This window comes from Cyprinodon variegatus, unplaced genomic scaffold, assembly GCF_000732505.1.
Source record: "Cyprinodon variegatus isolate N-32 unplaced genomic scaffold, C_variegatus-1.0 Scaffold26, whole genome shotgun sequence".
Lineage (NCBI taxonomy): Eukaryota > Metazoa > Chordata > Actinopteri > Cyprinodontiformes > Cyprinodontidae > Cyprinodon > Cyprinodon variegatus.
This window is the reverse complement of record NW_015150479.1, coordinates 1,141,733-1,164,733: the sequence shown is the minus strand read 5'-3', so window position 1 is coordinate 1,164,733 and position 23,001 is coordinate 1,141,733. Positions and strand designations below refer to the sequence as shown.

Below are 23,001 nucleotides of genomic sequence, written 5' to 3'. Positions count from 1 at the left end.
GCATGTGAGTGAGCATAGCTCTCATGGGGAGAAAGGCGTTGCAGAGCTTATTGAGTAGAGGGGTTTAAAATAAAAGACTGGCAACACCTACTGGAGTTTTTAAACGCTAACATTTTTGTAAAAGGTAATTAGAGAACGATTAATTGTGGAAATTCTTTGATAGTTATTAGAAGCTTCATATCATATCAGTTTTAGATTTCTATTATCTACTAACATTTTCCTTTTTTTTTAGCAACTTAAGGAAAACACTTGATTTGCTTTTGCACAATTTATCTAAGCAGCAAATGTTTATCTTGTCATCTTGTATTTTCTATGCTCCGTGTACCTCCACTGTCGTTTCATCCTTTTATGAATTACATGTTCAGTCCTGACAAGAATAAAGCTATTAGAATTACACTACTGGTAGAAAAAAAAACAATGTTTATTGAAATTCATTGAGGCTGTGCTGCAATTCAATTGGGATCCATGTGTAAAAGTAGAAAAACAGCAATCTTTTAACATGTTTCAATGGTGTTTTTTATGCGGCAGACTAGCAAAAAGTAGTAAACAGTAACTGTAAAATGCAAAAGGCTTTTAATAGTATCTGGCCCCAGATATTTTAACACTCCCAAATCAAATCCAGTCAACTAAATAGTCAGTAGAGCTCAACTGTGTTTATTATTCACAGCATGAGTCAAGTTGCTCTGGGAAAGTTTCAGAGGTTTTTAAGAGAGCATTACTAAACAAACAACACCAGAAAAACCATGCAATGCAGGTCAGGGATAAAGCTTTGGAGAAGTTTAAAGCAAAGTCAGTTTGTAGAACAACATCCCAAGCTTTAAAAATATCACAGGGCACTGATCATCTTCTACAAATTGAAAGAGTATAGTGCAACTACAATCCTACCAGAACATCGGCATCCACCTAATGCATTAGACAAGAAGAGTATTATTAAAATAAGCAATCAAGGCAGGAACTTTGAAGGAGCTGCAGAGATTCACAGCTCAGGTGGAGAGTCTGTTGGAAAACTATATGTTGTGCTTTTCACAAAATCAGGTCTTTACATAAAACAAAACTGTTTAACTGCTTTAAAAAGAAACACACAATAAGTCACCTTTGTAGTTTCCTAAATGCAATCAGGTCAGATGAGAGCAAAATTTGTGTTTTTGGGGGGTTTATGTGCGGACTGGAACGTGTCTCTCTGAATGGCCACTACTGATTCCACCATTACTGTTGATGGTGGTAGTGTCTTGGTAGGGATGCTTTGTGCTTAGCTGGGAATGGGAGGCTGCTCAGAGTTAAATTACAGTTTATGAAGCTAAACACTAAAACAATACTGGAAGAAAACCTCCCAAATATACATGACAGGGTCAAATGTAACATTGGACTTAAAGCATGGGCTGAGTTTAAGAGTTTAGTCAGAGTAAATCCATGTGTCCAATTTATTTAGACCTACAGTAAATCTTATTGACAATCAATGAGGATACTTGAAAATTGATGTTTACAGACACGATCCATCCCATCTCATGAGGTTAGGGTTAAAAAAAAAACAGCCTTATTAGGTGAAAAGCTGGTAGATGCAGACCCCAAAGGACTTCCAGCAGTAACTGCACTGAAAGATGGTCCTTCAAAGTATTGATCCAGCATCTGCTGGACCTTATCAAGCATCTTTACTTAATTTAACATTATGTTCCTGATTTCATGAGTATGTTGTGGATTAATCAGCTGTTTGTTCCACTCTCAGACAAAATCTCCCCTTACTCTGCAGCAGCAGGATGCTGCCTGTCAGCCTCTATGAGAAAACACTGTAAAGGTTTCAGCCTCGGTCTATTGAGGTAAGCAGCTATAAAGTACAGCCCTGATTGGATAACACACCAAAATACATCACCTCCAGCGAGGCTACACCTCTTAGGGTCTATGGAGACAGGGGGGCGGGTCATGAAGCTGGCTGCTCAATGCTGACTGGCAAACATACATGAGGATTTTGACTTACAGTGGCCAGACAGCAAGGAGGACAAAACATTATCTTGTCGTGAACTCTTGCAGTGGTTTCTGGAGTTTATTATTTCAGAGCGCTTCACAACAGCTATTTTTCCCCGGAGCAACTATATGTTTTATGTTTCAACATTTGTTAATGCAATGTGATGATTGGATTTAATTAACACCATTGAGTGTCCCCCGTTTCAGAGAGCAGCAGACGCCACTGGGTTAGAGATTATTTTAATATTGAGGAGATACAACATAATATTAATAGTTTTTGGTTTTTATGTTCATTGTATCTTGATAGAAACTAAATAATAAATTAAATTAAAGTTTTCTCATGATAGTTGGTATTCTAAAGCTGAAAATAAGGTAGGTCCCAGAGTTAAATGAACAGAAATGGACAACTGTGTCCAAAAAGACAGATGTGACTTCATGTTCAAGAACAAGAAGTATAAGAACTGACCAAAATTAATACCAAGGAAGAATTTCAGCTTCCAGTTACTCTGGATGCATCACATGGGTGATCAGTCTAACCAGTCTAATATACAGTACACCAAGATTAACATCACAAAATGTAAACCTAATTGAGTAAGGAGGGCGGAATATCTCTTGAAAAACAAATTAAAACTATACTCTGTATCTCTAAACCTGTGTTGTTTTTGTCAATGATGACGGTGACAAAGACATTTTGTTGATAACACTTTTTTAATGCCGTTAAATTGACGTTGCAATCTGTGAACACTGAGTTTCAGGCTCCGGATTGTTTGTCTGATAAATTGCTACTTATAAAAATATAAAGGAATCAGTAAGAAGTAAACTGAATGATGGCGGAAGTGCATGGACAAAGAATAAGAAAAAGGGAGAGTTAATCCCCCAATTTTATATGCATTTATTCTGCACCATCAGCTTGCAGCTCTAAATAATGTTTTTTGGCATTGAATAACAAGTATGGAGTGAAATTGATTTGTTATAGCTCCAGTGTGTAATAATTACAAGGATTTAGTGACAGAAATGTATAAATGTATAATATATTATACATAAGTATTATTTAATATCAAGCCTTATTTATTATCATCTAGGAACTGAAATTCTCAAGAAATTTCAGTAGAAAAACTGACTACAGCATCTTCCATAGTTATTAAGCACTGTTTAACAGATTGTACGAGAAGCACAAATACAACACCACAGTATCTAGCATTAAATTCTTCAGCTCTCCATAAACATTTTGAAGTAAGATAAGCCCACAGCTCATTACCCAAGCTGCATGATGGTTGATGATCTCAATAATGGAAAGTTTATGACCTCAAAGTGTTGATTAGACCTCATGAACTTGCTTTACTCCTAGAAGTGCCAACATACTATATATCTGTACTGTGCTGCAGGAGTCTGTCCGCTACGTCTGTGATTAAGGCAGTGACTACAGATATTTATAGCTACGTACCCAATAGCAGTTCCTGCCTCGCTCATGAACACCCTAGGGATCTAATGACATAGCCAGGGGTTATTCTTCATACTGGGTAAAAGCCTCACTCTGCAAATGTCATTCAGAGTAGGAGGACTGGCTAAAGTGAAAAAAAGAAATACATTTCACAAACTGTTAAATGCAGAGCAGACTCAGAGGGCAGCAGCATCTCAGTCTTGGAAAATGTAAAGGGGTAAAAAATTTCCATTAAAAAAGACTTCAAATACAACATTTTTGTTTTTTAAGTCTCCCCACCCACTGAATCACCCCATCCCTTAGTTTTGACTGGATATAAAGAAAAGAAACCATGATCTTCCGCCTCACTGACATACCACATATAATGACCCTCCTCTCCCCTCCTGCAGCTTTCCCTTGGCAGGAGCAGAGAAGTAGGAGAGAATTGGAGGAGATGCCTCCTCCTCGTCAAATATTGCTCCAGATTTCAATTCTAGGACTCAGAGCAAGTCTGGAGGAGAACTCTGGCCCAAACCTCAGTGGTGATATGTGTGTACTTTGACCTAAGGGCTGCCAAACTTTTCACCACACCAGCTCCTTCAACAGCAACAACACCAGCAGCTTTCAGGCAAAAATGAACTGCCTCTCCCTATAGGTTAGACAAACATCAACAGCATCTGTTAAGCAAGTAGCTGGCAATCCTCATTAGCTTTCTACCAGGATGTAGCCTCAAAACTTGTTTGGATTTGCCAGCTATAATCAGTGTTCATGCCTTGTTATGATGACTTGAAGCTACAACTGGATTACAGAGTTTTGCACGTGAACATACACGACCTTCTGCTGTCTTTTTAATTCAAGCAGTCGGTCAGAAGCTGGGTTTCAACGTAAACAACGCATGCATCAAACAACGGCCCTGTCTCGGCTTAGGAGTAACGAAAAGCTAAAAGACTGCAGCGAAAGCACACACAACTTTTTCTTTTAATGCTGCAAGGGAAACTTCTGTTGTTTAACGCAAAATTTAAATTTATTTTGTTTTTCATTATAATGTTTACACTCATTATTTAATTTTGAGAGGAAAGCTTGTCCAGTGACAGGTTAAGGTTTTTTTTTTATTTAACACAAGGTGAACATATCTGGCTGAAGGTCAGACTAAGCATCAGAAAGGGAAAGAAAAGGGATTTAAGTGGCCCTTTGATATGGTTTTTGGTGCCAGACGGTCTGATCTGATCTTTTGAAAACAATCATCCTTAACTTTCTCCACAGTTTACAGAAAGAAGCCTTCAAAAGAGACTTTATCTAGTGAGTTTTAATTATAGCCTCTTGAATTTTGTATCAAAACAAGCAGGCTGATTTTAGATGGAGGTGATACCACAAATATTCCCTCCTCTAAAACCACCAACCCCACCGCTCTCCCACCCCCAATCCAAGTATGCAAAACACCACCTCTAACCATCCAACATGTAAAACATTGAAACAGTTTGGCTATAAATGAGGAAGATCACACAGGCTGCTGCTGTTATCAGGTAAGTGCAGAAAAATGAGACAATTTACACAAACAGAAAAACTAAACAATAACAGACTGGAAAATCTTTTCCTGCCCTAATGATTCTTCATTTCAGAGGCTCCATTCAGATGATTCTACATGCAACCACATTGTCCTGCAGCTCATACGCTGTACTGACTGTATGTCACAAACATCCATCTTTTCTGTTAATGCTAAAAAAATATTTTTTTTTTTTAGCTTGATTCTCTTCTCATGACGTTATGATTGGTCCATGTTGCTTCCTTATGTCTTTAAGTTTCTAGTATTTGTATGCTTTGCCCTTTTTTCTCATAAGGCATTTTTGCCAAGTCATGTTAAACGAGAACAGGTTCTTAAACGTGTATTTGGTAAAGCAAAGTTTATTTCAGGTCTGAAGAAAATGGGTTTTTTTTTTAACAGATACTAGCAAGGTAACAATGGGATTACATCTTGAAATAACCTTTTGTAAGAATCCAGAAAAAGTAGTTTCTTCCTGTAGCTGTTTTGATTTAATCTTCATACACCGTTTAAAGATTAGTCTTTAACAGCTCGAAATGAAAACTCTGAAAAACTACAGTTAATGAAAGAAAAATACCTATATGATGATCATAAACTAACAACTATTCACATGCCTATTTTGAAAGAAAAAAAAACAGATGTGTTACACAAGACCTAAGGTTTGGATTTAGCCTGGTGTTAGTATATGTGCAGGATAGCTATGTGGCTGTTATGCAATTAGCCTCCTGTGTGAAATTTGATTTGCTTGGGTTAATCCAATTGTAGCCTAATTTACCTCCTGAAGCAAATGTGAATGTTGTTTGAATGGTCCACAGTGCAGCTGGTCTGCATTGGTATCCTTATTTTATAAATAGGCGAATCAATTTTAAGATGACATGGGTGGGTTTTTTTTCTTTACTAAAACACACCAACTTGTCCTTCCTCTCTATGTCCTGGGCAACCGCTCTCTTGGTGACCGTTCTGCCTCTGTGACAGCAAATGTTCAATCTGACAGCAAGAGAACCAGCGACATGCTTCCTATAGCTGACTTGCGAGGCGACTGCACCTGCAGGCGACCATCACTCACCCATACCTGCATTTATAGAAGGAACGGTGAACCATCCTACACAAACTACCATCAGCAGTGTTCACTTAAGCTAATCAGCTTGGGGTGACCTTCTCAGATTTCATTACATTTGGTCTTTTTTTTTCTCTCCCTTCTCTCTCTCCTACTCTTCCGTCTTTCCGAGAACAAGTGAGTAATTAGAGCAGAAAAATTTCCCCACACACCCTGGCTGTCTTTTGTGTCCACCCTTACATGCAGCCAGTCTCACTATAACAGTTGTAACAGCAAGTGAAGACCCAGCATGGGTACTAGGTGTGCTCTCCTGATATATCATCAAATATAATCAGTTTGCCCTTTGAGGTGAATGCACAATTAAAGAACCAATAACACCTCTCTTTATGGTGAATGATGTCAGTCAAAGGAATAACTTTTGTTTAAAATTAAGTAATATTATTCTCTGAGACCTTCTCTTTCAGCATTACTACCCAAACAGGTGTCAGAATGGGACAGATATATGAAGATTCAAATAGGAATTGCAGAGTTTCTATTGATACTGCCACTTGTGGACAAAACACAGAACTGCAGGAATCTTCGGCTCGTTCTTGAAGCACAGATCTAAGGTTATGTTTTTTTTTGTTTTTTTTTTACTTTTTTCACCTTTAATGGAGTTACCATTGGTGTCTGAGTAGAACTGGATGCTGGTCGCTTCTGAATATCCACAGAATCCATCTTAAATAAAACATTTAATTTGTTTGCTAAGTTGTACCCATTTAAAACGGATGCGCTTGACATCACATCCCCTGAACAGTGTTGGAACTTCCAACCCAAAGCAAATCCAGGAAAATAAACTGCAGGCTTATAGATGCATCCGCGCTGAACACCTTAGATGTCAGTCTGCTCATCAAACAATGTTTTAGTCATAAAGGTTCTACTAAAAAGACATTTTTCAGTAAAAACTGACATAATGTGTCTAAGCTTTTTTCTTAAATTTTTTATGTTCCAAGACAAACAGTCACTCCAGCTGCTGCAGAGGAAAAAAGCAATGAGTGTGCTTTAGTCAAAGAAAATAATGGTCTAAATTCTCCTTGAGAATCGAATCCAATTTATGTTCCCCCTTCTTATTAAATCTATCCAAACTAGAACCCAAGGGTATGTTAAGATTATTTTGGCTGAAACAAATTTCTACTTTTCTTTGAGATCTCGCCCACCAGTTTTTTTGGAAAATATAAGTGCTTCTTGCTCTTTCAATGGAAAGTGGTAGGAAAAATAACTTGTTTGTGGGCTATTATCAAAGGATAAAAAAGTCATTGGTTGGTACAAAGTGTTTTTGGTTCATGGATTGCTGGACTGAAAATTGGGGAGACTTTCTAGCTCTGATACATTAAAGGGTCAGAAAATACTGATTTTTGTCATGGTGACCCAAGAATAGCAGCAACTTTATTTTCTGATCTTAAAACCACAGATTTTTTTATTATTATTATTATTATTATTATTATTATTATTATTCAACCTTTACTTAACCAGGAAAAAAATATTTTAAAAACTTGTTTTTCAAGGGAGTCCTGGCCAAGAGGCAGCAAAGTTATACAAGAAACAGAGCTACATTCAATGAAATGACAGGTACATTAAAAAACATATCAACTAAAACAGTTACAGATCATTGAGGCTGCTTCAATTTCTTTCACTTTCAAGTTAAAAGCATTTAAAGATAAAAACTCAGTCAACTTCCAGTTACTTTTTTTAAAAATTCCACGCACAAGGAGCTATGTAGCTTGCATGTTTTCAGAAGAGCACTGGCAATAAAAACAGTGGAATTCCGTTATTTACCACTTTAAATTCTAATGTTTCCTTTCTATTTTTTAAGTCCTGAGGAAAAAAAATAATCTGCAGGTCAGACCTTAATTATCAACAAAAACCATTGTGCATATCTATCCCTTTTATCTCATTAAATTTCACTCACAAAAGGTGCAGTGGAGTTCACTGATCCATTTAAGGGGCTAAGATGTAAGTATTTTTTTTTTTAGGTTTGATTCATTCTTGCTTCTTTATGTTTTTTCTTTATGGTATGTAGAGCAGAAAAGGGTGATATTACATTCAAAAGTATGTTTTTGAAGGAAGCACATTTAATACTCTGTTGCATCTTGCAGTCATTAAGAATCTTGCTTAGCCAAAATTCAAATAAGTGGCTTAGATAATGAAAAAAATATGTATGGGATAATGGTATTGGTGCATTTTTTATAAAGATGCACTTCTGCAAGACTGGTAATTTATAAAGCAAAAGAAATGTATATATACCTACACAAATTATTGCAATTGAATTAGTTAGTTATGTTGTTCTTGCTATAACCCCCATCCCTCCTGAGGCTGACACGTCTTGGCTGACCTAAATCAAACAGCAAGCTGGAATCATTTGAAGCTTCGTTGCTTAAATGATTTTAATGTTTGGTTATAATAACAAAAAACAAACAAACAAAAAACACATATAACGCTGTAAAACATTTCCTTTCATTAGTCTTTTAGGTATTGACTGCATTGCATGTGACATTTACTTGTTTAACCTTTGTCCCTGCGTCTTTACCAATGCTTTGTAAATATGTTCCCTTGTATTTAAAAAAAAGTAGAGTAAAACTATCCTGTGCAAGAAAAAAAAAAGAGAAGACTAACCTAATCTTGTAAAAAAAAAAAAAAAAAAGTTGAGATGAAATAAAAGCGCATCATTTTAGGACCACAACGCCCATCGTTACAGCTCACCAGCTCCGGAAGAGCTGTTTCCTATTTTTTTGTTGTTGTTTTTTTCTCCTTACCGTCGAAGACCTTGAAAGGACGACGGCCACGACATCCTGGATTTCTTCAGCCCGGGTCGGTGCCCGGTGTCCACCGCGTAAGTCCGGTCCATGTTCCTCGCGCTGAGGTACCGCTCGGTGTCCGAAAAGCCTCTTTGTCTCACGCGGTCGTTCTTGCGCACTACCAGCGCGTGGCAGAGCGGAGAGAGCGACGCCTGGTTCTGCTGCCTCCACAGATGTTTGGGCGCCTTTGCAGTCACGCCTGCTCCGCCGGCGGCTACCAAAGGAGCCACTGTCCCCACTGTCCCACAAGCAGGTTCCATCCTCCCTTAATTGCTGCTTTGGGTTTATAATTAAAAAGACACTGGTTTAAAAAAAATGAAATCTGCAGAAGTCATGTGAGAGATGTGTTTTCTTTTTATTCAAAGTAATACAAGCAACAAAATAAAACATAAAGCCTGTGTTCCTCGGTTTTACGTGCAGTTTGTTTGTAAGTTTAACTCCATCTACTTTATCCCGTGCACCACGCGCAAAGGGAACTGAAAAAGTCCAAATTAAATCCATTTACGCATTACGAGGCAGAGATCTGTAACTGCAGTTTGGACAGGGAGAAGTGTCCCTGAGTGAGGTTACAGAGCTGAGCAGGCTGTCCATAAGCTCCCCGCTTTGCCCTTGCATTTCTGCAAAGTGCAAGTGTTGATGCGGCAAATGTTCAGTGCAGGACAGGTTGGTTTCCCCCTGCAACGTGTAAAACTTCTGGGAGAGCAGCCACCCGGACGTGCCACCATTGTTCCTTCTTTTCCACTGTTTGTAGGAACGAGCTGCCAGTGATATATAGGCAACAGGAAAATACATTAAACATGAGCGACCCAGCCCAAGGCACCTCCCCTAAAATCTTCCTTGAGAGCAGAATAGGAGTGGGTATGGAGTCAGGTGGTTCCAGGACGCACAGGTTTCATCCAAAGCAAGCAATGTTTGGGGTGTTCACAACTTGGATACAAAGCAAAAGCTGAGCTTGTTTTTGTTTTTGTTTAACATAATAAAGGTAAGATAAAAAAAAATAAGAAAACAAAATGGACTAAATAATTAATGCATTAGATGTGTCCATCCCTGCAGGTTACACAGGAGAGCCCGCATCACGTCCATAAACCTCTCCTCCTTTGCAGCTTGCCATTCATTTCTGAGCAAAGTGGGACTTGTTTTTCCTTCCTCTCCCCTTCCCCTTACACACATGGTGCAGCTCTAGCCCATTACTCTGGAAGCTCACGGTGCTGGCTATGCAATCCCATATGTTCTTGCAGCACAAAATGTAATCCTCCAGCAACAAGGTGAGGGATAATAGAAGTGGCAGGTACGTTTAATGGTGGCAGCGAGCACAATGAAAGGACACAAGTGTGGCATGCAGGTGGACTTCATGTTTTTAAACTAGCTGTTAGGATTTTTCTCTAAAATATTTTAAAGTTATCTTAAATATAGCTCATTGTTTGATTTTTTTTTCTGGATGTTTGCAGCTATACTAGTACACCAACTGCTACCATATGGTTTTTACAGACTAGCAACCAGAGGATTCACTACGCAAACATAAAAATCTTCTTTTTCACCTTTTTAAAAAGCCATTTCAATTTATATATGTGTATATTTGTTAAGTCAAACTTGCTATCGCTGTGAGATCACCCCCAAAAAATGAATAATTCAGTGATTAAATCTGTGTACACATTACTTACATCATTGTTTCCAGGGCAGAATATCATATCTAAATAAATGACTTCCAAATGTGTTTACTGATTTTTTTTCAAATGTCAACTGTAATTTTTCTGATTGTCTGTAAAGTTAAGCACATCCCCTTTGTTTATGTTTTATTTGGCTGTTGGAATGAAGCAAAAGGGTAGTCCCCAAGGTAAATATAGTACAGTCAATAATTAGTGATTTCACCTGACTGCTCCAATACAGATCTCATTACACACACTAGGGTTATCAGCTATGCTCAATGGATTCGCATCAGCAAGTTTTATTTCCACAGATTAGTAAACATTCAGAGACATAATTGTGATTGGCACTAGTCGGAAAAAAATATTTGTGTGTAAATATTTTACTATATAAATTATGTTTATTCACCACCTTAGGTTTATTCCACATGGCTAAATGAACCTGATCAATTCCCCACACTGAGTGCTGATGAATTTTAATTAAGAAGGGGAAAACAAAGCTCGTATTGGACTAGTGTCAGGGGGAAGATAGATCACATCTGGGTCTAAATGCATGTTGGTGAAAGTCGTAGCTTTAACTAATTCCTTGCCAAAAACATACAATTAACTAGATGAGATTTTCTTTTTTAGGAGATGAATACTGCTTCAAAATTAGGTTTGACTTTTACAGCTCATGGCCATGCATATGGATCAGATACATTTCAAAAATTTTGCATAAGCACTTCATTTAATTTATACTTTTCTAATTTTCTATTTGTTGATACTTGTCTATGATGCAAATTGATTCATAGTTTTCCAAACACAGACATTTCCATGTATATATACACTGTTTCATCTACAGTTTATCACCATTGCATCATTTGTTGCACCAGCACATGATGCTCTGCTGGGATTTGAGCCTGCCAGTGGAGCCAGCAGAGGTTTTATATATTATCTTGCACTATTCTTCACATCAAAACTTTGTGTTATGTTTAGACATTGCGAAATATAATGCAATTTGGTGGTTTCAGTGGGATAAAAAACCCATTGAGATCACACATTTAGGGTCTGATCTTCAAAGACACCAAATGAAAGGAGGTACAATTTCACATGCACATTTTTTTAGTACATCCATTAAACAGGTGTCTTGCAAAGATGGCTGCACAAATGTTTAAACATGCAAAGTGGTTTGGTTCTCAAAGTGCTATGTCCTTTGCAGGCTCTAATATGATTGTTTTTGTAATCTTGAAGTAATCATTAACTTCAATCTTATTTTTTTTTTTTTTTTTCCTACAATTGTTATTTCTGATGGTCCAAAAATTTTTAAATTGGCACAGAATATATATCTACATCCTCTGGCAACAAACCAATGTCTCCTTTTTGGCAATATAACCACAGATATTTTTGCATGTCAGTTTATACCTTACTTTTAGATGTAGTAAAAACACACGAAAACAGCAGCAGTTGAAGTATTTAGATTTGTATATCCTCCCACAGTGACAGTTTGATCATTAGAATATGATCTGCATACTGATGAAGGCAAGCATGCAAATAATAGGTTTGCACACACTGCTGAAGTGCACATTTAAGTCACTATGCACCTTCTTTGAAGATCAGCTTTGCGCATAAAAACACCTTTGCACCTGTTTTAATGCACACAAACCTTCTGCAGAACAGGCCCTTTAAATGGATGAGAACCAAAAAATGCAGAGCCTTGCAAAAGTATTCATACCTCTTGAGCTTTCTATATTTGGATGCACCAAAAACACAAACACCAGTATCATCTATTGAGCTTTCATGAGACAGATCGACATTAAGTAGCACAAAACTGTGATTTTGAAGGAAAAATTTAGTGCAGCTTTTAAAATGTTTTACGAATCACCAGCTGAAAAGGGGAACAAATATCCTTATGAGGACCAAGGGACAACACACCAAACAGGTGAGGGTCAGGGATAAACCTCTAGAGAAAAAAAAAAGCGGGGCCTTAAGCATCAGATGGAGGGAGCACTGTTAAATCCATGATCCTAAAGCAGAAGTAGTATGGCACAAATGGAAACCGAATGAGGCGTGGCCGTCTACCTAGCAGAGTTTGGTATGGTCACATGAGACTGAATTGTAATTTTTTTCACCTTTATGCACAATGTTTAGTAGGCTACAACAGTATCACCAGAGTTCACCCTTAACATACTATTCCCATAGTGTTACACAGTGGTGGAAACATTAAACTGCATTATACTTTCCCCAACAAAAAACACGTAAATGACAAGCTATATGGAGCCAAATAGTGGGTTAAGCCAAAAAGATGACCTTTTAGCTGTTGCATAGAACTTAATGCTTGGATGAATGTTGTCTCTCTAAAAGAAAAAAATAAACAGAACATAGCCTTCGGTACAACAGAGCTGTTTATATGAAAGAATATTAACGTGTTCAATGACTGAAAGTCAAGACCTAAACCCAACTAAGTATCTGTGTCAAGACTAAAAAATATCCAGTTCATGGATGCTCTCTATTCAGTCTGATTGTGTAAATCTAGATGTGTATATCTAGTATAGACATACCTCATATACTTGGTATAATAGAAGTAAAAATCTTTTGATAAAAAAAAAAAAAGATAATAAAATAAAGATTATGTCAAATAAAATAAAGATTATGATTATATTGTAACAAAATACAGAGAAGTCCAATCGGTGTTGAGGCTCTGAATTTAGTAGGAAAAAAAGTGGCCAGGCAGTAACCCCTTGACGTTTTCACCAACAAATCTCCTTTAGACGTTGAATATGAGGCATTTTATGGCCTATATCCAGGCTGTCTTGTAATCCTATATTTCCACCTTTCTCTACTGATTTATTGAGGAACCAAGGATGAAATACAGTTAGGATATAGTGCCCTTTTTAAAAAAAAACTTGCCTTTCTGTAGACCATATATATGGATTTGAAACCAGTCAGATTGCATTTATACTATTTTAGTATGATAGCTTGACTAGGAGCGCAATGCCGGGAATCATCAAGCTCAAACTGTAGAAGATGGACTCAGCGGAGCATGAGACCTTGTTATATATACATGAATTGGCCACCTTAGACTCTTAACCTTGATGTAGCTCAAGAATTGGGTATGTTACAGACATATATGACTTTTATCTTTAAAAAAAAAAAACATCCCATGTTGATATCCCTGGCCTTTTTAAACCATATAGTTTAAGCTGAGTCAGACTATATAAAATGTTGCTTAATGATTCTTGATTGGATTTAGATCTGGACTTTGACTAGGCCATTCAAACATGCCCTTTTCATCTAAACCTCTCCTTTGTTACTTAAGCATGGTGTTCTGTCATCGATGCTATTTAAGAAATACTCAGAGGTATTACAAAAATAGTGTCTTTATGTTGAGTTTAAATAAAAAAACAGTTAGACTTGGTTGCACTGGATTTTATCACATCAAAATTCATTGAAAGTCTGTTCTTATAATATAAGAAATTGTAAAGACAACAAAGGAAAGATAATCAATACGCTTAAATTTTTTGCAAGGCATGTTCCTTCTGTGCTTTTGTATTACAGGCAGTGGATGTGACATGACAGCAGCTTTTTTTTCACTGAAATTATTTAATCCAGCTATTCAAAATAAAAAAAAAAAGGTATAAAAAAATCCATTATGCCTTTGAATTTGAGAAAAAGTTGGAGAAAAAGAAAATCAAGGAAACTCTAATCCAACCAATGTCTCAAAAAGTGTTCTGTAACACTTATAGCAAAAGCTTACATGTTTCTGATTATGATGTCAAAGTTCACTGACAGTCAGATGAGCTGCTTCTACAGCCAATACCCAACGTTATTTTTTTTACATTATCAGTGTGTGATCTTTACAGTATTGACTGTTTCTTCATTAGAAGTGGCAGACTTTCATGGATGCAGCTGACATGCATCTACATGACATCCAACATTGAGATCATTTTCTTTTTCAATCTAGCATTGAGAGGAAAATGAAAAACTGGTTTATCATGAAATTAACTCCCTAGCTGAAATATAAGATTGATATCTACTGTCAATTTTTTTCTAGACTTTGTTGTGTTTTATGGTTATTTAGAATAAGCTTAAAAAATTCTACTTTTTTTTTTTTTTTTTACTAAAGACCCTAAACAGCATAAAGGCAAATAGCAAGCAGAAAGTGACAACTTATTTGCTGCACCTGCTCTATTATAAAAGCATAGAGAGAGCTGGAAATGTGAAGTTTGCTGCTGGTGTATTTTCCTTCTCATTTGGCATATCAGAGGCCAGCACAACTATGCAGGTAGCACTATGTGAGATTCAGAGCCCTTTTGAAGCATGCCATCGGGATCAAAGTCAAGACAGAGAGGACCATCACCCTCCCCTGGGTAAATGAGAGGATTCTGTTATGTTTATGAGAAGACAATGGGGGATTTTAGATTTGACAGACAGCTTTGACCACTGACTTCACAGGCAAACTGAATCTAGATTTCACCAATGCACTATTAACTCTGATACGAAAGACTGTTGGGTATATATAACTTCAGAAAAACAAGTTGCAGAATCATGCTTTTCTTTGCCAAGCCTATTTTCCTCCACAGCGCTGTGAGATCTCAAATCTCAAGACAGAAACTGAATCTCTTCCTGGTTTTGTTTTCCAACATGTCCAAGTGCCATCAATAAATATCAGATATTTATCTAACTGTTCTTTGTTGCACTTGAACAGAAAACTACAGTTTTTTAAACATTTAGGCAGAAATTTTGTTCAAAGCCAAACACATTTCTGTTTTTTTAGCTTTAATGTTCTTTCTGCAATGTTTCTACATTTAATGTTAGGATTAGTAAGTGACAGAGGTGAGGAACAGAAATCTGTTAGACCTCAAACGCTTGATGAGTCACCTTGTCTGAAGCCAGATGGGGAACATTTAAATACCAATGCTTTGCATGTTATTAGGCCATCAAACAGCCAGGATACTTTGCTTCACTACTGACAAATTTTAAAAATTGCTTCTGCCTTTTATGATTCTCTCTGTTCCTGTGCAAAGAAGCACAGTTTGTTGTATGACTGGCAGCCTGCCGCATGTATAAAGACAGACAAAAAAGGAAGGAAGGAAGGAAGGAAGGAAGGAAGGAAGGAAGGAAGGAAGGAAGGAAGGAANGGAAGGAAGGAAGGAAGGAAGGAAGGAAGGAAGGAAGGAAGGAAGGAAGGAAGGAAGGAAGGATCTATCTTCACTGTCCTGCATTTGAGGTGGAATTCACAAAGCTTTGCCATTTCCTTTACTTTTTAAACAGTTTTACTCAATCTGTAGGTTTAACAAAAATAAATAATTTTAGCATGTTTAAGTGCAGCCTTTTCTTGAAAAAGACAAAAACAAACAGAAAAACTGCAGCAGCATTTGCAGAAATAAACAGACAAAACAGACTCCTAACCTGAGTCTGTTTTATCTGTTAACAGTAAAAGCATCACATGACTTTACAAGGAGGAATCCCATTCTGAGCTGCCTCCCTAAATCAATTAGTGACGGATGTCTGAAGAATGTAAAAGAAATGGATTGAATCTCCTGTTGATTCATTAAGAGATGAATAATAAATGAAAAAAGCCTCAGTGGACTGATCTTTACAAAGGTAATAAAAGTAAGTTATGGTTATTATTTTGTGCATCACAAATTCAGTAGAATAGGGTGTCTGATTTTCCAAATAGCAGAAACTAGGTGATCTTCTCATGAAATGACAAGTTTCATCATTTTTGGCATCTCCACTTGGTGGTTTGATTGTTTTTGTGAAGCTGCTGGAGCAGCAAGCTCTTTTCTTTCTTTTGCTCCTGTCATTTTGCTCTTGCTGGAAGCAAGTGGTAGCTTTTTTTTTTTTTACAACCTCTGTTAGGAGACATCTTTGAATATACAGAATTACAGTTTGAGTTCATAATAGTATGTTATTGAAATTGCCCCAAGTTCATGCAAAATTTTGCTTTTAAATGCAAGTTAGTTGCCTCACCTCAGATAGCTGCAATTTATAGACAAAAAAAAGTATTTCCCCCCCTTTTGTGGAACAAATCATAAATGACAAGGCAGGAAAACAAATAAAAACAGATTATTAGTGTTTAATTCAAATTCAAAAATACTTTATCAAAACAACATGGAAATAAAATGGTGTAGTACCACAACAGCTTTTTAAAATAAAAATATGTATTTACTAAAAAATTTATATTAACTATAATTAAATCTTACACATATTCCCTGTGCCATCACAGCTGCATTAAACCCATTTTCATACTTGACAGGCATGCCTCTGAGTTGAGACTTTTGAAAATGCTCATGCGGGAAACGTGAAATACTGTCTTGCTTCATTTCTAAAAGCTTTCTTTAATGTTTAGAGGAGCTGAGATTACTTAATGGCGGTCCACAACTTCCAGGAATCTGTGTTCTTCTGAAATCAGACGTTTGAGATATTTTAGCTTGAGGGGATTCAATAAAAAAGAAAATCCTGAATAAAACAACATCCTCAATCTTTGCACCACCATCATATTCTCTTCTTTTTGCCTCATTACACACAGGCTTGTATCTTTTAAAAAATGGAATTAAGTTTTAGCTTGTTTTTTTTCTTCTTCCGCTTGGTGTTATAGTCCTATATAAGTGGGCGCTGATGAGACAGTGTTGAAATAACATCAATTTTGAATAAGGAAGTATTACCATGTTTACCCTTTCCTGTAAATATTTCATAAACAGTATTGTTTTCTGTTGTTTCTTTAAGTCTGTTAATCAGTTTTGAGTTATGTTTTCTGTTATACTCCCTACATAACATAAACTTTCTGCAATAAATCTATTAATTAATTAAATCATTCTAACTCTTGTTTGGGTTATCCATTAACATTGTGATGAGGGAGGTTTCTAAGCAAATGCTCACAGGCCCACCCTTATTATATGAATGAAAAGCTTTTGTGCAATTTAATTGGAAAATACTCCATTTAAGGAACATCTTGTGACTATATGAACCAAGACAAAACCTTGAATTATCATGGTTAATATTTTATTAGTTCAAGCTTCTGTCTATATGCTGATGTCATTTAAATAGTGTATACGAAGTCCCTATTCGTTTCTGGGCTACTTTAGGTCGTGTTAAGTTATTTGTTTTTACCCTAAAAGCCATTAATGTGGTTTTTAAATTGTTTTAATGTGTAGACATGTCAGGATCAGATTTGTGAAGGATGTATTGCCAAAGAATTTTCAAAATGGTGCCCATCTCCAGGGTTCCTTAGGTAAGCAGAACAGTACAAGCCAGACAAGACATCACAGGTCAGCAGAGAAACAGACAGGACAAACAACCACGGTTGTTATAGACAATTACAGACAGACAGGCAGGATCTTCTGTAGCACTCTGTAGGATTTAAAGTCCGTCCAGCTGGACATGTTGTATTAAGTTACAATTTTTTGGAGGTCATTGCTCTGATTTTTCCATTATGTTTTTTTTGTAACTATGAGGCAAGTTTTCTTATTTGAAACCATCTGGTATGTTTTCATTTTTTATAAAAAACAAATATTTTGTGTAAAAACTTGTTAGAAGTGTCACAAAGCTCTAGTCTGAGCTGAGATATTTAGATGTTTTTATCCGTTTTCGTCTAACAATTAATCAAAATGAGAAAAAAAAAATGATGTCATTCTTTTCTTATCTACAGAAACAAAGTTAAAAAGAAAAACTATTAAAGTTCAGGGAATGCTAGAGGGAAGCAAAAGTATATTAACAATACCCCAATACAATATTATATCTTTGTAAGGTAGTTCCTTCTGCACACCCTAAGTATACTTGTTAGTTTGGTTTTTTATCGATTATATTTTTCTTTTGCATCTTCTAATTTAATATTAATCATTTACCTTTACAGGGCATTCGTTTTTAATAGCCATTCTGCAGTCCTTTGAAATCCCTGGCTTATCTGTGCACTAATTCTGAAAAATATTTTATAAACACACGTCTGATTGGTTGGATATTAAAACATTACCGTTATTGCGAGTATAGGAACATTCCATGATCAAGCTAAAAGATTTAATTAGCTGAGATATACGTTGCTATTTTGATTTACTGTAAGTTCAGTTTGTGCAAAAAATGTATAAAACTTGGATCTCATGCTAAGGAAATGGAGGAAAAATATTTGAGCTCATTCTGATGGTTTGTTTGCTAACAAGGAAACGAACAAAATTGAATATCAACACAAAAAAACAACAACTCTGGAATGTAAATTAAATCCAATTTAGAATAGAATTTTATCTCATTAAGTAAAATAATAATTTATCCCCTACATCTAGACTAGAATTCAGCCTTCCCTTGTGGCCCACAGATCAGTAAATGAAGTTTCTCAGTGTATGAAGCAGAATGAAAGAAAAAATACAGCAATAAGCCCATGAACAGGCCTCAAGATTACTAGAGAGAAGGTTGTAAAGATGGTGACAAATGTAGGTTAAATCATTTTAAAATGAAAAAATATAACACGCATACAAAGAAAAAACTGCAAAAGAGAAATGCTGCAATCACAGAAAATAGAGCAAGCAAAGAGCAAAGAATTACAGAGATAAAATCTCCTGCAAATGTAGAATACATGCAAGGGAGGAAATTCCTGCAGGTAGCAAAAACAAATGCAAGTTAAGAACAACGGCAAAATAGCACTGCATAGCTGAAGTGCTCCAAACCACTAGGAGGACACCATCACTAACTCATTTGGGACCACACCTCTTGTAATGACATCAATGGGATGGTCACAGAGATTAAAGGCTTGATCTTCAAAGATTACAAATAATATATAGTTTTTAGTACGTGCAATAACTCTGCGTGTTGCGGTGATCTAAAAAGATTGCTGTATAAAAGTTGAGACATACAAACAGATTTGGTTCTGCTCCCTTTAAATGAGAACAGGCAGTTAATAGTGGTTGTAAAAGAAAGATGAGGTTCTTAGCCATGTAGTTGGAGATAAAAATGATAAATATTATCTAAAAAAAATAGATATAGACAAATAATTACAAAAAAAGAAACATAATTAAACAAGAGAAACCTGTCTTTGTCTGTTGCTAAAACTAATTTTTTTTTTCATGAAAACACCAAGATATTTAAAAGTAGTTATTTTTTCCTTTGGTTTAAATGTATAAAGATTGTCTTCCATCCTGCTTCATTTATTTCTACTGGCCTGTGTTAATTTGTTTTTCTTTATTGAACTATGATTTTGTAAATATCTTTACATTTGCAAATATATTTTAGTTTCAGTTTCCACTTCACTTTTAAAACCTACTAAAAAGACACAAAAACATGAGTTTCAAAACTGGAATCTCACTTTGCATGTTGTAGATTTTTACAGTTGCATATCCGCCACCCATGAACTTGTGAAGCTTTGTAATTAGAATATGATCTGCCTATTGATGAATGCACAAACGCAAAAAAATTGTTTTTCACACTCTGTCTGCTATTTTGCACATTCCTCAAAGATGTGTTATGCTTGAACAAACTAAACTGCTTTGCATGCGTTTTAAAACACATCAGGCCCTAAGAGATTGAAAAGATTAAAATAAGAACTTACCTCTAATTCCATTTTTCCAAAGTTCCTCTGGGTGGTCATCCAGTTTATTGTTTTTCTAAGGGTCTGATCTTTAGACATTAATCTTTGATTATGTCTTTATTCTGGTCTCACCATCTTCTAATGATCTGGAGCACTTTCTTTTTTCTGAGCTATTTTTTTTTTTTTTAGCTTTCTTTAACTTGTAGTTTTTGTTACTTGCAGAATTTTGCATTTGCATGTTATTGTGTGTTAGAATAATTTATGTGTTCTGAACAGGTTCTGTGTTTTTTTTACCATGTTTTTCCTATGCTGTTCTCTATTTTCTGTGCTTGCAGAATTTCAACTTTGCAGCATTTTTCATTTGCATTTGTTTTGTGTGTTTGCATTCTGTGTTTGCAGTACTTGTCATTTCTTGGCAATTCACATCACATTTGCAACCCCTGGCAACCGTAGTCAAAAATGGGTATTCTTAACATACAGCAAAGGACCTAAAACACTGAATGAAACAATTTGAATTTAAGTCAAATTGAAAATGCCTGGACTGTTTTATTTTCGATTGCATGCCAGCATCAGTGTGTCCATAGTGGGTTGATAATATCTGAAATTTCAGTAACAGACAATAACATTTTATGCAGCAAACTGCACTAAGCAACAACACTGAAATCAGCGATAAACGATGTTTTCACCTAAATTTCTTTTTCTCAAGTCATCTGTCGATAAGTGTTTATCATCCCATAGGGTGGTGTTCTTCTCTCCCAAAAAGCAGTAACTTAGAGACGGATACTTACCGCTCTAAAGGCATGTTTTTCTTCTGAGGGAGCTGTTACTGATTGAAATGTTGTGTTCTATACATAGGAAAGTCATTATCTTTGACAACAATGCTTGTCTTTCTCTCCCTGAACAGAACTTGTGAAGTTGTGTTTGCACTTCTGTCTCGGAGATCTTGGCATACAACTGATTACTTTTTTGCCAAGCAGGGCAGAATGATGTGAGACAATCCATCATGCCAGGATCTTAACATAAGATCATAAGAGCATGTGATTCTTAAGCTAAAAGTCTTGTCATACTCTTTAAAAGAACGTAAATAATTAATCTGTGGTGTATTTTTTTTTGTATTATTTCAAAGGGGGTGATGTAAATCTTGAAATTATTTTCGATGTTACACCTGCCAACTTCAGAAACTTCTGATTGGATTTTCATGCAAAAGATAAACACCTGGTAGAGTAGTGTTGCATATGATTTTACAAACAGAAATATAAAGTTAGCCCTTCATTTTTGAAGTCAACCACCCTGAAACAATATATTTTCAGTACTTCTTAACCCTCCTGTTATGTTACGGGTCAAATTGACCCGTTTTAAAGTTTGAAGATCTAGGAAAAATAGTTAAAAGTATTTTTTCAGTATGAAACTTCTTCTGCTTGCCTTAAATAGTGTAATTGACATATAATATGAAAATGGTTCATCTCACATATTTGCAACCACCCCCTGCGTGTTTATATCACATAGATACTGTTCGGGTCAATTTGACCCAGCAGTCAAACTGGAGGTAAAAGGGTGTCAGCAATGTCAGACTATTTCTTTCTTTGCAACTGTGAGACATGTTTTACCCCAATCTCACACACACATACACACAACAGACACCTTTGATAATCAAGAGACAAGGGCTGGTAGATGAGAGAGATATAAGCTGGCAGCTATTAGGACAGTGTGGGACAAGTGGGTAGAGCAACTTCCACTACTCTATAACCCAGGCCCTAATGTCACATTAGATGAAAGGCTGGTGACATTTAGAGGTCGCTGCCCATTTAGGCAATACATGCCTTCCAAACCAGCTAAATATGGAATAAAAATCTGGACAGCATGTGATGCAAACACCAGCTATGCATTGAACATGCAGGTTTACACTGGAAAGCCGGTTGGAGGAGCCCCAGTGAAGAATCAGGGCACAAGGGTCGTGCTCGACATGGCACCAAAGGGGGGGTAGACAATTTAGACAAAGTGACAGGGTCCTACAGCACCAAACGGATGACTGCGAGCTGGCCATTGGTCATCTTTTATAACACGATCCATGTATCAGCCTACAATGCACTTATCATTTGGACGGAGATATTTCATGACTGGAATGTGTAAAAGCTGTACAAGAGGCGCATCTTTCTCGAGGAGCTGGGGAAGGCGCTTGTGACACCACACATCCAACGGAGGCAGCACCTGCCAACGACCCTAGCTGCTGCAGCCACGGTGAGGGAGATCCAGGAGAGGACTGCATCAAGAACACCAATGCGTGAGGTACGTAAGTAAATAAGTAAGTGGGTGTGTGTGTGTGTGTGTGGTTGTGTGTGTATAAGTGTATGAGGGTGAGTTGTGTGTGTTTTGGGATCAGCAAAAAGACACCATAGTAAAGTAATCATGGTCCTCTTGTTTATAGGTTGCTGCTGAGGGGAAAAGAAAGAGGAAGAGGTGTTATGTCAAGACAAGCATGACATGCGCAAAATGTGCAAAATTCACTTGCACAAAGCACAGTGTGATGACATGTCACTCGTGTGCTGTCTAGATGTACAGACAGACAGACACACACGCACATACACCTTGTTCATATTGCAATTGCTTGTTTGTTGTATTGTTGTATTGCAATTTTGTTTATTTCCGGTGCACAAACAGTGCATGTATGTAAAACAAAATTTAAATGTTAAGTTTCAATGTTGTGTAAAACTAGTGTGTTTTATATGTTGGTCTTTCAAAAGTAATAAAGTGGTGAAACATTAAAAAAAGTTTGAACATGCACCTTTTTTTTCGAAAAACGAGTGATTTATCATAATTGGATCATTACCTGTTAGAGGTAAGGAACACCATTGCACTAAATATTGATAGAATAGTTAGTAATGGAGTTAGTAATGAAATATTAACAATGCTTGTTAGGATTTTTTTTGTTTTAAGACATCTTTTGGATAATTAAACATGCACCGGGTCAAACTGACCCAGGAACAGCACGGCTGTTCCTAACAAATGAACATAACAGGAGGGTTAACCACCGGTAATTAAGACAGAATTTTTCTCC

The 23,001-nt window shown here is 36.5% G+C and overlaps 1 protein-coding gene across 3 annotated transcripts in view; it reads right to left on the bottom strand.

The window, feature by feature from the left end:
* pde4d (phosphodiesterase 4D) overlaps positions 1–23,001 on the bottom strand; it is a 274,671-nt gene that overhangs the window by 188,656 nt on the left and 63,014 nt on the right. The window contains exon 1 of one of the 3 annotated variants that reach the window (XM_015395938.1): positions 8,769–9,070. The exons of the other annotated variants lie outside the window; for them this stretch is intronic. Within the exon in view, the coding sequence (XP_015251424.1) occupies positions 8,769–9,070 (302 nt within the window). Of the gene's footprint in view, positions 1–8,768; positions 9,071–23,001 lie in introns of those variants that run through there. 3 annotated transcript variants of the gene reach the window in all.